The sequence below is a fragment of the Bombus huntii genome, chromosome 10 (genome assembly GCF_024542735.1).
Source record: "Bombus huntii isolate Logan2020A chromosome 10, iyBomHunt1.1, whole genome shotgun sequence".
NCBI classification, from domain to species: domain Eukaryota; kingdom Metazoa; phylum Arthropoda; class Insecta; order Hymenoptera; family Apidae; genus Bombus; species Bombus huntii.
Window position 1 is genome coordinate 162,912 of NC_066247.1, and position 16,544 is coordinate 179,455.

Sequence of the window (16,544 nt, forward strand, 5' to 3'; positions counted from 1 at the left end):
CCTGAAAGTCGATCCGCTTTTTCCGTCGACTTCGCCTTTTCGTCGATACTTGCGTTCTGTTGCTGTGTAACATAAGTTGGAAGTTTTATTATCGGAACCGCAAACAGCGAATTCTATATAACAAGACGTATAACGGTTAAGAGAATTGGATAAAACGGTTTAGGAGATAAAAACAAAGAGTACGCTTGCGATTTCCGATTCAAGCAGAACGATAATAAAACGTGTATAAGCGAAACCAATGAGTTTGTCGGTCGACATCGGATATCGGTCCCGATCCTCGTATTTTCCTCGCGATTCGGTCTTGTCTTAGCGATAGTAAATTCCCATTGATCGGAGATATCTGCTGCCTTGCGTATAGCGACAGACAAGTTGTCTTCCCTGCGTTTCAATCGATAGTCTGTATGGAAGCGAAAGTCGGTGGTCTATGTGGATCTCGTGTATCTACAAGAGGTACCGAAAGCCGGTATGAAATCCCGATAGATATCTCCGAATCGATCTTGACATGTACTATACTTGACTATATATATATATATATGTACTCACAGAAAAATGTTGGCCAAGATTCGATGAAAACAACGCCGTGTTTAAGGTGTTGTTGTAGGTGATTTCGTAATAGCTACGAAAGATTCGGCTGACACTAAGATTACGAAGGTTTACGAGCGATTAACCTTTTGAAATTACAATGACATCGAGATGATGTCGCGACGCATCGTATTAAAAATTTGTTGGAAAACAGGACGCGTAGAACCAGGCATCTGCTTATTTTGCTCTCGTTCGTACACGCGAATGCAACGCGTATGCGATAAACGAATCAAAAATAGTCGTGCTCAAAACGAGAAAAAAGATGAACTAACTATGTAAAGGTAATCCATCTTAAGAATACGTATCAGCGCTCGCGACTATCAAAGTCGAGCAAATTTAGAATAGGGCTTACATAGAAAAGAAGCACAACTGTCGCATTTATTATTTATTCTGAAGCAAACATTGTGACTATATTCGTGGAATAATATAAAATATTAATTTGATATTTCGTAGGAACTGTTGACAAATCAACTACAAGTTTTTCGGTAAATATTCACTTTTCGTCGAATAATTTGAAAACGTTCGATAGTTTAATCTTTCGTCTTATAACTTATAACGTATCGAGCCACTTTTGTGATAAATAAATATAAAATATCGCTTTTAAAGTACGCTTTCATTTTAATAGTTTACCCGTTTGCCGATATGCATAAGTAAAAAGTACAGGTTGTACAAAAGTTAGCAAAGGTATAACGGAAAAAATGGGCAAGCAGGCAGAGGTTTAACTTGGTTAAGCGAGAACATTGCGCTTGTAGATTATATTGGCGTAAAGATACATGGGCTGACATGGACTATATTCACTGGCTTTCACCCCTTATCTTTTTCATCGTGATTGCCCTTGCCCCCCCCTCCCCCACCCCCCAACCGTTATGCACTCCTTTCCTGTTGCGGTGTATCACCACGGTCGAAAGTCTATATGCAGTCACCTGCATCCTACATCGTCGCTCCTCCGCGTAATGGTCGTTGTATTCGTTGATTTTCGCAATACCAGATTTTTCGTTCGTTCAGTTGGTTCTACGATTCGGATAAAACGCGATAGTCTGCCGTTTGACGTGTTTAAGTCGCTAGGAGTGATAAGGTAAACGAACTCGTTTTCACACGTTATACTTTTACTTTCATCTTGCTGCGTATTTAAATGCGCATATAGTACGCGTACTTATGTGGTAATTGAAGAATATCGCGCGATTATACTCGCTCGACGAGTTTCTACTTGGAATTCTGCTGTAATTGCCAGCGTTATTGCGTTCGTAATTTATCGATGAAGAGCGGTGTTACTCACCGTTGCGTATGACGATTATACGACTATATGCTAGTAAAAATATTTTGTAACGACAATCGTAGACGGATGAAAGTCTGAATGAATACGTATTCATTGTGTTCGTTAATAATTCGTTGCCGCATGTCGAGCAACGATAAGATGTAAATCCGTGCGATGAAATTTAAGAATGATAATCGCGTGCCCGTTGTATGTTTTTAACGGATGACGGAGCACGGAAGCGTACGCGAGTTACCTAACTTAACTAAGCGATACGTTTCTTTTCAAAGACAAGCACATTTACTTAAAATAATTCTCAACCCGAGGACGTTGAAATTAACGCGAACAACGTACCACTTACGCGGGTTCGCTCGAAGCATCGATCTTTTTGCGTTCTATTCGCGAGACCTTCGTCAATCGCTTGAGAGAAGCAGAATACAGCGATGAAATGGAAAACTTGCTATCGCGTCGTAATTTCCGTTGAATAACGGTTGACGTGAAATCAGGAGACTAACGTAACCTACGAGGATTCTGTAGATTCAATTACTATCATCGAAGGCTCGATTTCATCGACGAACATTTCCGCAGGAAATGCCTATTTAACGTCGACTTAAAGAATTTCCTGGTGGCTTGCCTTACCTCCTTCTTGTTGTTTCAACGAGAAATCCGTTCTCGTTGAAAGCCAACCCTTTTATCCGTAGTCTTAACTATATTAGGGTTTGCTATTCGAGATTCGAATCAAAGATTACTTTCGAGTTACTACTCGGATAACTTTAGAATAGAAAACATACGAATCGCGTATTATCGTCGTTGTACGATCGTCGCACGATAAAAATTTAATCAAAGTTACCGTTTCTTTTTTCGATTACGATCAGAAATTAATGTAATAAAACAATGGCGTAACACGATACCGTAAATGAGCAAACGCGTATAATCTCTGAATGGTACTTGCGCCAAGACTCGTGTCGAGAGAACGAAAGGAAATTAGAGTCGTCCGTTTCCTTGCATTGTCGCAGCGAACAGGATCACAACGGGAACAATAAAAATTAACGGTCACGAATCAGCCGCGAATCCAGGTGACTGGCGTCTACGCGAGTACGGTTATTACGCGATATCTTAGTAGGTACGTTCGAGTTAGCTAGACGCAATCGGGGACGAGCTATTGTTCCCAAGAATAAGAGCGATTCCCCGGAGAACAGGATTTTCAGTCTCACGCTATCGTGAGCTACGAGATTGTTTCGCGGTAGAAAAGCAGGTATGAAAGGGACGAAAAGAAAATGCGATACGGCGCGAGCGCGTTCAATCGCGTTCAATCGCGTTCGATCGCGTTGACATGCTAGGGATTGGACGATTTACGTCTAGTCTAATTTCAGGTAACGAATACCGGTTAATTAGTAGCACGACACCCGCAAATCGAGTCGCTTCCGCTTTCCATCCTTACGTCGCTCCTTTCTCGTTTTCCATACGCATCGCATCTTTTCTCGCCGTTGCCTCGCTGTCACGCCGTGGCACAGATTTATTCTTACGCATTCTAATTCTTCTCCTTCGATAACCTCTTCTTTTGGCTATTCGTATAAAAATATACGCGCAGTGTAAAATACGTGTCTGAATAACCTGTACTACGAATAACGCGCAGCCGCTTGCAATTCGTTGACACCGTATAAACCAAGGGGAAACAGTTGGCAATACGGTAGTGGACTAATCAGAAATATACCTACATTACGTTGGTATACGTTATCGCGATCGACTGTGCAACGCAACTGCACGCCGAATGCTCGGATGCACCGCCAGAAACCCCCTACCTGTTCGCTTCAGATCAGACTCGTATTCAGATTCGGTTGTCGGTGTCATAAACTAACCGAGTAACGGTAAGTTCAGATGGCCGTTTATCGCGTTATTACTGCCGCCTGCTCCACGCTGTGCCGAGCAATTTGAGCAGTCATTGCCGAGATGCTCTCCGTTCCTCGTCATTCGACGAATTCGTCGATCGGATATTAGTAAAATGAACCACGATGATGAAGCGCGATTAATCGCCATCTACTTGGCAGTTCCTTCCACTTGGTCGCGTCTACGTACGAGTATATATTATTCACCAAGGTTTAAATAAAACCTGGGGATCGGCAAGGCGGTAATTAATAAATCGTAGGCGGTGGCCACGATGTTATCCGTATCGCGATCGCGGCTGCCACGATTGCTCGGTTGGCGAGGCCACTGGCGCATCATAATAAGCGATAAATAATCACCGGTTGACTTCCACTCTTCTTTCCCTACGCTATGCCAGGCCACCGTTTCTCTTCCCTGGTAATGTATCCCGTATCGACAGTTTCCCGGGAGAATCGTCAGGATCGACGATGTCCGCAGGCTGTGAAATTTAGATAAAATCTAACGGATCGATGTACCATTTACTTTACGTTAAATAGATAATGTCGATGGAGATATATCGTTTACTATCGGCTCCAAATTTTTAATTGGTGTACGTAATTTGACAAGGAACGATATATTTTGTTTTCGAACGATTACTTTAAGAACACATTATTTGTATGTCGTATGTCTACATCGGTATTTCTTCTATATCTTTTTCTAAATATATGTATATGTTATATGTAGTATCTACGGTAGCGGACAAAAGTTTAAGACGACGATTTGTAAACCGGATTACAAACATGAAATAACAAACAAACAATTATAAACAAACTTTGAAATAACATAACATATTTAAAATAAATAACGATCTGTGTAAAACGCGAGTATGAGTACAGTTTTCGAACATTTTGATTCTGGAATGTCAAAATCATTGTTTAGCGTACCTTTTATTGCTTAAAATTCATTTAGGTAGGAACAGGCTATGGGTAAATCAAAGAATTTACTTGAAAACGAAAGGGCACAAATCGTAAGTCTACGAATATAGCGAATAGGTCAGAAACGGCTTGTAAGCAAGCTTGGTATAAATTTTTAAAGGCAGGCATGTATTGACCGACGAAATATTATACAGATTTCGTTCCTTTTTCATAACTTAGCTACCGAGCAAAATATCAAAATGAAATTTTTTTCTAAGTGTACAAACAAATGTCCAATTAGTTACTACCAAAAGCAGAACACTGTATTTATATTTTTTATGGAAAGTAAATCGATTATTTATTTTTTCCATTTCGTCTTGATCTTTCGTCCGCTACTGTATCTGGTAGAAAGTTGGACATACGCAAGAATTGAAGTACTCGGTTCTGTGGAAATGATTCAAACGAAGGGGGACAAGACGGACGTGAGAGAAGGCGCAGAATTATTCAAAATGATAAGTAGAGGCTAGTTCGTTGATTCAGAACTACCGCACCCCGTGTTCTAGCTACGGCATGCGTATACGTGGATCGTTCGTCTTGCTCGTCCATCGTTTCTAGCGGCAAATGTATTCGTAACGGAAGAGCGAGGGAAAGAAAGGGGCAGGGTTAATCGTTCGCGAGGATTCTTCGAGCACGTAGTTCGCATCGAGGAGCAGGTGCGTTCTCGTCCGTTCGGTGTAACAGACGACTCGGATATGCATATTACACACAACGCGTCCGGCGATACGTTACGCAGACCGATAGTCACAGCAACATCGTTGTTTCGGTCCGTATACGCGTTATGTCGGTTTCTGCAGTCACGTTCGGCAATCGCAACCTTGTAAAACTGCCAGCCACGTTGCACTAGCTTTCCTCGATATCGACCAACGTGTTATCACGAGGAATCGTTCAACGCTGCGTTTTGTCCAAAATTTATCCAACGAAAAGTGCTACCACAAATTCTCCCGAGTAGAAGCAGACCTATGGAAATAAATTTTTCGCAAAGATGTGATAATTTGTTGGAAGTTATTTTCTTATCATGGATAAGAGTGCCATCGAAATGCAAAGATAAGCAAGGATAAGAAGGGCAAGATTCGAAGACGATTTTTATATAGGAGATGGCAATGGAAGATGATTAAATGCAAGCAACGGATGAAACGAAAGAACGAAGAAATTGCCGTTTCGTTCCTCGAGAGAAAGTATAAAAATGGATCGTAATGGAATTACGTATACGGTTGTCTCGCGTCAAATTTCTGTTTCGCGTCGAGCTTACGTTGACTCCGTCTAACGTCTGACATTTCAGATCGACTCTCACCTTTTCTACCCCGTTCGTCTTTATACGTTTCTCGCTTCTGTCTTCTCTGGTATCTATTTCTATTCCTCTATTAGCGTCACAGAGTCGGACTGTTCGTCGAATCAAGTTGTTTAATCGTACACCGTCCAAAAACTCGTAAATTTTACCTACGTATTTACCTTTTCGTTGGGCATATCGATATTTTGTCATTGCGTCGAGTTAGTATCGAGCGATAAATCAAGCGGGTATGTATCGAAAGATGGATTAGAACGTGCGAGATCTTATTAAAAGTTGTTCCCTGACATTTTACCACGGTTTACTTCCGACATAGATAGCACTGGTTCGAGAAACGGTCATACTTTCGCGATTAATAAGGCAGATAGTAGAAAGTGAAGTAATTCTGCTGTTGTAGAAACGTGTTGTGAATGGAAGTCGCTGTATCGCGTAATCGTGTAATCCCGACTTTCGTGACTTTTACTAGGAAAAAGCTACAGATTTGGTGGGAGAATCATTGTGCCGAAACGTTTCGGTAAGTTTAAACGCTATACGTTTATTCATCGTTGTTACACTCTATCGTGAAATTATCGGATTTAAACATCGTTGAAAAAAAAAAAAAAAAAGAGAACGCGTACGTTAGTTAAGGCGGTAGCGTAGAATAGAGTTTCGTCGTGTCAACGTTCGTGATCAATTGGAAAATGTATAATTTCGCCGGAAGGAAAGATTATGTTAGGAAAACAATCGAGAAAGGTAAATAAACGCATGTTATTCGTTGATGGCAAACGAATCGTTTGGTTGATATTTCTATGATTCTCCTTTATATCCTGTTTATCGAGTGGGGACGAGCTTAGCGATATCGCTCGTACATATTTATATCGATGTAAATATGTATACGCTGTTATTTGCGCTGTGATCGGTACAAGGTAAATTTAAGATATTCATAGAAGGATACAATAGAAATATTCTAAAAATAATCATCGACCAGTATTACCTAGCCGCGAATATTTCACGCAAATAGACTTTTGTCGGAAACAAAATTCGTATTGAATTTTCTCAGTATTTGATAAATAATAGAGAGGCGGATGGGGCTATGTTTTCACGTTAGGCGTTCAGAACTCGGTAATAACTCGTCGCCCACGCAGGAAAGTGGCCGCGAAACTCGCTTCGCACACTTATGTACTCTTTAATAGGGAGGATTCGATGAAACCGATAGCGTTAAAGCGGTTGAACGAACGGGAGACACGTTAACGCCTGAAAATGCGAATGTGGGATGGTCACGTATGAGAAGTTGATTAGAATTCTTTCGGCGAATTGAAATCTCGTATCCGTGTATAATCGTCGAGATAGCGGTGACCCGCGTACAAGCAAATAAATAATTCCATACGGTTTGGATAATGAATTTTATTCTCATTAGCGGTATAGCAAAATTCTATTTCGAACGTAACACGTGCCTAAATACCGTATTACGAGCTCGTTACTATAGTGGTACGGAGTACGGATTCGTATTATTTTAATTATTCTCAGGTAATCGAAGAACGTTCGAGATAATCGAAGCGTAACGTTTCATAGTTAAACCGACCGAACGCGCATTGGACCGTGTTAAATTTTGTTTACAAGGCCACACGATGAGTTCGATAAAAATGTATTGCTAATAGAGCAAATAATAAATTTGAAAACTCGCAATGCGATCGGTAAGCGCGATCGATAAGTGAATAGAATATGGAAATACCGCGGTCTGGGCTTGGATCCAACAAAAAAAAAGTCGCTGTTCCTTCGAAATATAACTATTCCTTTTAATTTTCTATCACGCTTCGCGAAATACTCGTATCCTGTTAGTTTGCTGTCTATTCTCACGATGTTAATAACACGGTGGCGGTAATGTTTATGTGCTACTGAATCGTAGCCTGTCTCGTTCATCGATCCTTTCTGGCATCCTCAACGATTTTAACGGTGTAATTCTTGAAAATTATGGCGCATACTTGGACTTTGCATTGCAAGAGGGGCGACTGGATGTACGCCAAGTGGAAAATATGGAAAGTATCTAGTTAACTAGGTATTTTTCTTTGCGAGAAACTCGCGTAAACAAAGGTAGGACGCCAAATTAGCGAAGCAGCTTTACTAGACACGCCGTTGTAAGCCACGGACGCGTATAAGGCCGCAACGTACTCATGCCTCTACTTATCTTGCTCGTTCAATGAACTTTCTACCGCTCGCGTTGCGTCAATCTTAAAATCGTAGGCAGCCGAAAGTATTTTAGTAAGGCAGCCTCGTTCGATCGCGATCCACACACGCTTCCAAAAGGATATTTTCTATCCTGATACCAGATATTCGTGTCTCGTCGTTACGTGACAACTTGATAGAGCTGTGACGGTATTTAAATCGTGACATGGCTCTGTTGAATCGCATGCATCCAAGTACATGAAAGATTAGAAAAAGACAGAAGATGGAAAAGAAACGAGAGAGAGGGAGAGAGAGAGAGAGAGAGATGGGCGGCAGGGGTAAACTGGCCACAAAATGTTGGCCATTATCGATAGTCCGGCGAGGAGGAGGCGTTGCAGCGTGTAGACACGTTTGATGAGAACGCGCACGCGTCCAGGTGACGGGAACACCTCGGGTCCGAATGTATGCGGGCGAAGATCACACGGTACCGATAACATTGTTTCCCTTCGTCCAGCACGTTTATAAGCGCCGCAAACATCCTTATTACATACCGTGCATCAATATCGCATTAGCATAGACCCCACGTAGGCTAAGCGTTAGTTCTCTTTTTGATCCTGTTCCTTATGAAATTCTGCCTGGAAACGTGACCGAGGGGGGATATGAGACAGGATGCGAGTTTCGCGCTATATCTTGTTAAGTATTCTTTTCCTCTCACGCGTCCTATATCTGTTACACGCGTAAATTTGTTTACGTAAGAGAAACAATTCGTAGATCTCAATTGCAGAAGGAATCGACCGTTCGTTTCTCTTTCTTTCCATCCCTTGTTCTATCTATTCCGTCCCTCCTTTACATAATAACGTTTTAATTACACGTTTTACGATACAGTTTCTACGACCTCCTGCCACGAAGATTTGAATTATTGCTCTCTCGTGTACCTTGTGTAGTTTCTGCGTTTCACTCTTTCCGAAGAGCTTCGAGTAAGTCTCAGCTACGTATGCTGCTATTTTTTTTCGCTGTTTTCCTTCCGAAGCCAATCGGGAGGGAGCGGATGATAAAATACGCGTTATTAACAGTTTCGAAACGATTCAAGTTGACTGTTTGCGAGCCATTTCGCGCTTGGTATTCGATAAACTGTTTCTCGTAGGATTTCAGCAGCTCAAGGCTTAAATCGTCTCGAGTGACGAACATTAAGCTTTTGTTCGTAAAACGATACCATTGCATAAACGATATTGCGTCAACTTTGTATCCGTGTCAGAAGTATTTCGGCGATATTATCGTTACTTTAACGTATAATTAAGTATCTTTCATTTAACCAGAAATTATAAATCAAGCAATTTGGGGTACAAATAATGCACCGTATCGAGCAATTTACAACACGTTAATCGAAGTATCGTTCGACGCCAGAAATTTATCGAGATCCCATTATTTCTTTTTCAGGCAAGGACAACGACTGCGTGGTTTTGCTGCTTACTCTGCGTGTTTTTATGCCTTCGTAACGTCACTTCGAAAGCTGGTAAATAATGTTCAATCGTTACTCTTTTTCCCAATACTCAAATATTTATCGGACGACGTTTTTATTTTTAACCTTGAGTAAAATTTTTTCATATGTCTTTATATATATATACGTACTTTTCATTTTGTCGTTTGTATCAATTTTTATTCGATAGTTAAGGATTGAGATTCGATCGTTGATTAGTTTCAGTCAATTTTTACTTTTTCATTTATATTTCGCCGTTTATAGAATCGTATAAAATATTTATTATATGGATTTGGTTTTTAAGTACTTGTTGTATTTCACAGTGGAAATATTTTTGAACGCATGTAAATTTTCGACTTGGGTGAAGCAATGATTTTTAATAAAACACTTTGTCGGTTTACTCGATGAAAATACTTTCTCTTTACGACGGTATTTAAGTTTATATATAGCTTAATGCTGCATCGGACACGTTAATATGACTAACAATAAGCCTTAAAAAACTACTTTGATCAGTTTTATGTCGGCAATGCTTGTTTTATGAAACAGAATGATTTATTTATTGATAATTTAATTAATATATTCTCTATGATAACTGTAAACAATTATTATATACCGTTTATACGACATTTTCTTTCAGTTCACTCGATATCGGTTTCGCGGACACTCGGTTAACGTATTTTTTAAACTTTGATCTTTTATATCAAACGTGGAACGTTGCGTTATTTTTGCTTAAAAGATTCACGTAATCGCGTGTTCGCAGTACTTACACGACAAAAGTTATTCCATGTTCAAAGAGAAAGAATGCCGTCGAAGAAAAGCGATTTTATTTTAAAATCTATTCCGCAATGTTGCTCTGAAGAAGTATTTTTCTGAAAGGACCTACTATCTCTATGAAAAAGTTTACCTTTTTTCCCCCCGTAACCGTTTTCTTGCTAATGCAATATTTGTACATTTTGATGCGAATATCGACGATAAGTTTCGATTACGTATGTACACCTTATTAACGAAACGTTCGTTCGAACCACGACGGATGGACAGGAAAAAAGAAAAATGTTTCTCGGAGGGAAATGTCGAAGGAGCTGGCAGGATAGCGCGTGTAATCTCTCGTACATAAATCTATCTTAGCTGATTGCCAATTACGTCAAGTGGATGTTTACCCGTGGTTTATCGTTGACTGCATTCGTGGATGCTACGATTGACGCCACGCGCAAGAATATTCCCTCTTACGCGTACATTCTGTTCGATCTAACACGGTGACAGATTGTATAACAAGCTTGTCCTCTCTTCTACCCTATCTAGCATACTGACTTGAACCTTTAACCCTTAATTACTGGTTACCTGTAGGTGTTTCGTGATTCGTTGCGAGGATGCAATATATATAATATATGTATTATATAGGTAAGTTGCCGGAAACAGCGTAAGGATATATGACAGCCATTCGTTTGCAAGCATCTTATCTTAATATCTTCTTAATATCTTCTTAATCGTTGTCAACGTACCATCTAATACGACTTCTCGTTTCAATTCTACGCTACAATTTTTCTTAAAGCGTTCAAAATCTGCGTTTGGTCGATGGAACGAGAACGATGAAATTCCTGCAGCTATTTTATAGTATACTATATATACTATACTATGTAGTAATGTACTATACTATGGTAACTATTCACTGGCTATCTACGCACGTAGTAGCAGAACGTGTAAGACAACGTTTACAGCTTAGACGGAGCAAAATAATAGATAACGAATAACAGATAAGCGAAAAGATGAGAAGCAGAGGTGCGCAGCTAGAGGTAGAGGTTTCGGACAGGGGAAAACTAGAATTGCCGGATAGGTGATAGAAAGAAAGGGAGGGAGGGAGAGAGGACATCTGGTTTTGTGCCGAGATTGCCGACAACTGTTGCAGCCGGGCGCATAACTCGCTAACTCTAAATGGTCAAGCTGGATATCGTGGGAATCGATGTTGAAAACGTTAACAGGGACGTTATCTGCGCATTCACCGAGCAACCGACCAATCCGCGAAAATCATATAACGCGCCTACCGAGAGAAGCAGAGAAAAAAAGAGAGAACCTCGGTGTCCCAGTTGCGATTACCGAGGTAGCGATGCAATTACCAGAACTTACATCTATTTAACGCAAACACCATTGATACGAAGTCACGTTCGGTCTGACACGCGAATCATCGGTGCTTTGGGTGCAGCTCTGATTACGATTGCTATTTCGGCAAATAACGTATACGCAAATTGAATGATTTTAACCGTTCTATCGCTAAACCGTATAACATGTGTATCGCTTGTGGCTGAATGTAGTCGAGCAATTTGTATCATATGCCAGGTTTTCGTTAAAACTCGACGCGTGTTCGTTGCGACGATTGCTCGATCGATAGTAAAACGCTAGGTCGCGGATTTGTCACTTTTACGATTACTAAAATCATGATCTAAGAACCACAAAATGTAAAGGCTTGTCGTTGATGCGAAATTAAATACGTTCACGCTACGTACAACGATGTTTCTCTTAGTACAAAAGAACAGACATCGATCTAGGTATCGCAATATCCTGTATATATTACTCTCTGTTATATAAACATTCGTGCCTTAGTTTGCCATTTAGGAAAAAGCTATGAGATATACCAAATAGAGAACGTGTGAAAACATTTTTAGGTAGAATGCATTGTCGAAGACCCCGTGTATTGCCAGAAAAGGTCGCGATAATAAGAGTTTTATAACGTTACGATAGGTGTTATTTAAGGATAGAATTAACATTCTAGTAAATGGAAATATCGTATGATCGTCTAAAATATCAAAACGTTTGCTTTTTCGTTCACTACGATAAAAGCGACCGTTAGACTAGAAAAGTTGAACGACGACTAAAGTTTGTACATTGTTTGTTCTACTCAAAAAAGTCAACGTTTCGTATAAGAGAATTTTGCGAATAGCAAAAGTTTCTTAGTAAATTTACAATAAATAGTAGCATGGAAAATTCTAGAAATTTATTGGAGGAAATTTATCAATGAAAATCAAAGTTGTGCTGGTATACTCGCTTTTGCACGTGTACCTTTCTTGTTCTAGCTTTCTCTCGCGAATACCGGTCCGGTAGTAAAATATAATAGTAACGTGCCGTCTAAAGCCTCTGGTTTCTAGCGTAGCTACAGTTCGTCCATTCCAATGTTCAACGACCCGTCGCGATCGAACCGTCTAGCACGGAAGTTCATGACAGGCTCCGATAAACTTCGCTCAGGTGTTGTTGTTTGCTTTTTAAAAATCCGTTCGATTCGTGAATCGAACCAGTTCCTTTGAATTTTAGTATCGACACCGATCGGTTGTGCGCTTATTCGAAACCGTCTATATCTTCTATCCATCTAAGCGAAATTATCGCGACGGAGAAATTATTGTATCGTACATTTTATCCGTCTTAAGAGCTCATCTGTACGTCGCGTTGGCCTGTCGCGCCTACTTTGTACCTGAGTGCGCGGTGTATACACAGTGGTTGATCGCGTTCTTCGGCGCTCATAGCTCACGGATCTTGCGGCCAATTTGGTGGCCTCCAGCCTTCGTAAACATCAATGCCTCGGTGTGCACGGCATATAAGATCGGTATGCAGCCTTAATGGCAAAGCCGTACGTACTTGAGGAAATGCGTTCGATAAATCAGTGGAAATTATCGATTGCCAACTGGAATATCTTTTGAACAAAGCTTGCGACGTAGTTGCTGGCGGCACGTCTTTGTAAATTCGTGTTTCTACGTTTCTTAAAATTCTTCTTTTATTTCAGGTTTTCTTTCTTTCTTTATTTCCTCTACCTATGTCGTGTCTACGCTTGATACGCTTGGTACGGCGTTTTATTGATTACAATTTTGTTCATGCAGGTTCAACTTGCGATTCGTAAATTGTACGGCATGTTGTTAAAAGAGAGAACGGAGATATGGGTCTGCTCCTTCAGTATGCACTTTCTAATGCAACAACTTTCCACGAAACGGCCAGGTTCCGACGATAGCGTACACGTTTCTTCGGTGAAAAGAATTCCTCGAGGATGTATTACAGCGGTCGCATAGCCGTTGGGTTGCCTTTTATCCGGAAGAACGTTTAACTTTCATGGACTCGAAGCAAAACGACGATCGTTATACGTATTTCAATTTGAGCAGAATCTGTTCACTGGGTAAATATCGTGCATTATTTTGTCCATTATTTTGTCCATTATTTCTTACATTGTATGGAACATTGTATGCATTGTATTGTAGAAAATATATCGTATATGTAGGTATATCATTTAGGACGCTTTAGAGCAGCAAGATACTTACATTTTCAACGCAATACGTACGGTTTACGCGCATCTGCGCACACGCCATAATTCAGCTGAAACGGCATAATTTTGGCGTTTGGTATTCTCCTATCGAGCGTAACACCGTTTTCCATGTTCGAGCGATTTCGTTTAACGGTAACGGCAATCTTGGGACTCTCTCTCGTGTCACGGAGCGCAAGACAAAAGGATTTCTGCACGTTTCTGTTGGATAGGTGTCCATTAAAAAACGATCCATTTAAAGATTCGGCTCGGATACGAGACTGGCTCGAGGCTCGAAGTAGGTAACGCGTACGGAAGAGAAGGTAAATGTCATCTAGCGTTTTACCGATTGTGAGAGTAAATTTCATGATAGAGGAGCGGCGCATCTTCGTTCGTCGGGGCTATTAGCGTTCGACGTTAACCTTTCGACGAAAGATCGTAGCCACGAGGCACGTGGTTGGTCGTTGGCGTCCACGACCTCGTCGCGAAGTGTCAGGTAAGAATACTCGTGATGCCCGTCTCGATTATCAATCGTTTCTAATATTTGCTAGTTTCCATACGATGGTGGTCGCAATGATACCTTATACAGAAATGAAATAAAATGCTTTAAGAAGTTGTGTCTCAAGCACATGGCGATGGCTATTTTTATCTATAAACTTGTTACTCTTCTTTCACCGCTTATCGTTAGTTAGATTAAAGATAGATATCCCCAAATCGGTCGAATAAATTCTCAGATTTTTTTTCTTTAATAAAGCTGCCTAAGCCGTAGAAAGATCGGAAACCTTTGCTAAAAGTAAGAGGGTTAACGCTTGCACATGGAAGGCTTGGATGGTATTACCTGCAAATCATTTGGGATTGTAGAAGAGCACCGATCCGAAACATCGATCCGTTCGACGAATAAAACGTGTAATTCGCGCAAGCTGTTCTATGCGTGATACTTTTACAAATATAGTACACGTATAACTAATTAAATTAACGGTTTCGTGGTTCGGTGTTACAAGGGATTACAAGTATTATATACAAGTGGTAAAAATAACGTGTTATTAATGACATAAACGTTTGATCGCTTGATTTAGCCGATAAAACTGCCAAGACGTAAAATTAATTACCGTTGCCGGTACGAACGATAACAATTACAAAACCAGTTTCAACGTGATGCATTTTGAATTCTTAGAGCCTGTTGCAAAGTAAAATTGCGTGCGAGATTGTTGCGATTCAGATGCCACCGTCCGTGCAACTCGATTAATTCGCCTAAAAATAGAATAATGGTGAGCCAGCAAGACGTTTCAACAGCTGGGACTTGTAAGCTGTGTCGTCCATACGACTACAGCCGTGGTAATCTCGTAATCTTTTTCTCAAAAGCGGCCGTTTTGTGTCGCTGAGTCACGTTTCCGGTCAGACAGATTTCTTGCACCTGCTCCAGCGATTCTTCGAGGGAAGTACTCTTACTAAGTTTTAAAACTGTTAGACCGAAGATATGATTATCGTACATGAACGTACTTTCACCGTAATGGTCAACGGAATTTTCTAGTAAAATACTTATGAAAATGATATTTACAACGAAATTTCCATGTACCATCGACGATGTAAATATTCCAGTTGGTTTTTAATGGGCGTTTCTGTGATACGTGCTTCATTTTTCTTTTAGTATAACCGATAACGAAACAATCTTCCAGCCTTCTCTCCTAAGTTCTCAACCTTTGTAAAATTAAGTTTAAAGGAGATACATAATGTATGGGAATCTGGCGATACAAGTTGGCAGCAACGGAACAAGCAATTCGTATCTTCTAAGTATGTTAGATCGCTAAATGGAAGCGAAACCGTATCGATAGGTAAAGATAACCGATCTAATTCACGTGCGTATTTAGATGCGTGTTTGCGGCAACGTACCATATCTTTGTGACGACATAATATATAAAGGTCGTAGTTATTTAGCCTTTAATTATTAATTAATTAATTATTTAATTATTTAAGTTAATTATTTGCGACTGAGCCGAGGGCTCGATATGGACCTCGGCAGAGTGTTTGCGCGAATGTTTGGAAAGTCGATATCCAAGTCGCGTAAGTCGCGTACGAGGTGTCGAAGATATGACTGTCTAGTGTGATAATGTGACCCAAGTTGACAAGCGACCTAACGTTCCATTGTTCCAAAAAATAGAGACTTTGTCTAAAGTTGTAAAGGATCTGGCCATGGAGCGAGAAAGTAGTGTTGCGCTATTATAAAATTATAAAAGGCTTTTCTTCGTTTGTTGCAGGCTTGTGCGAGGTGGAGTCAGGACAATCGAATATTATTCTTGACATCGAGGAGAGCAGGGGAGATGGTAAGTTTGCGTTTAATTTAATTTACGTTTAACGCCAGGACGATCGTGTTACTCGAAACTGGACTGTCAGCGAAATAAAAGTAAATTTCCTCGGCTGATCGTTCTTATTTTCTCTCGCTATTTCTTTATTATTTGCTATTCGTCGTACGTAACGCCAAAACACAAAGAATAGCGAACATTTTCGATCGAAAGAAATTGGAAAAAGTTCGTTCGAACGATATCCAACATTCGTAATCGAGTAATTAGGCGAAAAGTTAATGCTCTATTAATTTCGCGGGATAAAATGTTGAACTTGGTTAAGAAATTATGCGAAACGAAGGGAAGCGAATCGACGCGATGCAATTAGGGAGCGCTGGATGTCACTAATGAGATATT

The 16,544-nt window shown here is 40.4% G+C and overlaps 1 protein-coding gene across 4 annotated transcripts in view; it reads left to right on the forward strand.

Moving 5' to 3' along the window:
- The window catches only part of LOC126870408 (cadherin-99C), a 77,400-nt gene that overhangs the window by 36,985 nt on the left and 23,871 nt on the right, over positions 1 to 16,544 (forward strand). For all 4 annotated transcript variants that reach the window (XR_007691323.1, XM_050628089.1, XM_050628088.1 and 1 more), the window contains exons 2-3: positions 9,536 to 9,611; positions 16,104 to 16,169. Coding sequence is in view for 3 of the 4 variants with exons in the window: in XM_050628089.1 (XP_050484046.1) it covers positions 9,536 to 9,611; positions 16,104 to 16,169 (142 nt within the window). In the remaining variant the exon portion in view is untranslated. The remainder of the gene's footprint in view (positions 1 to 9,535; positions 9,612 to 16,103; positions 16,170 to 16,544) is intronic.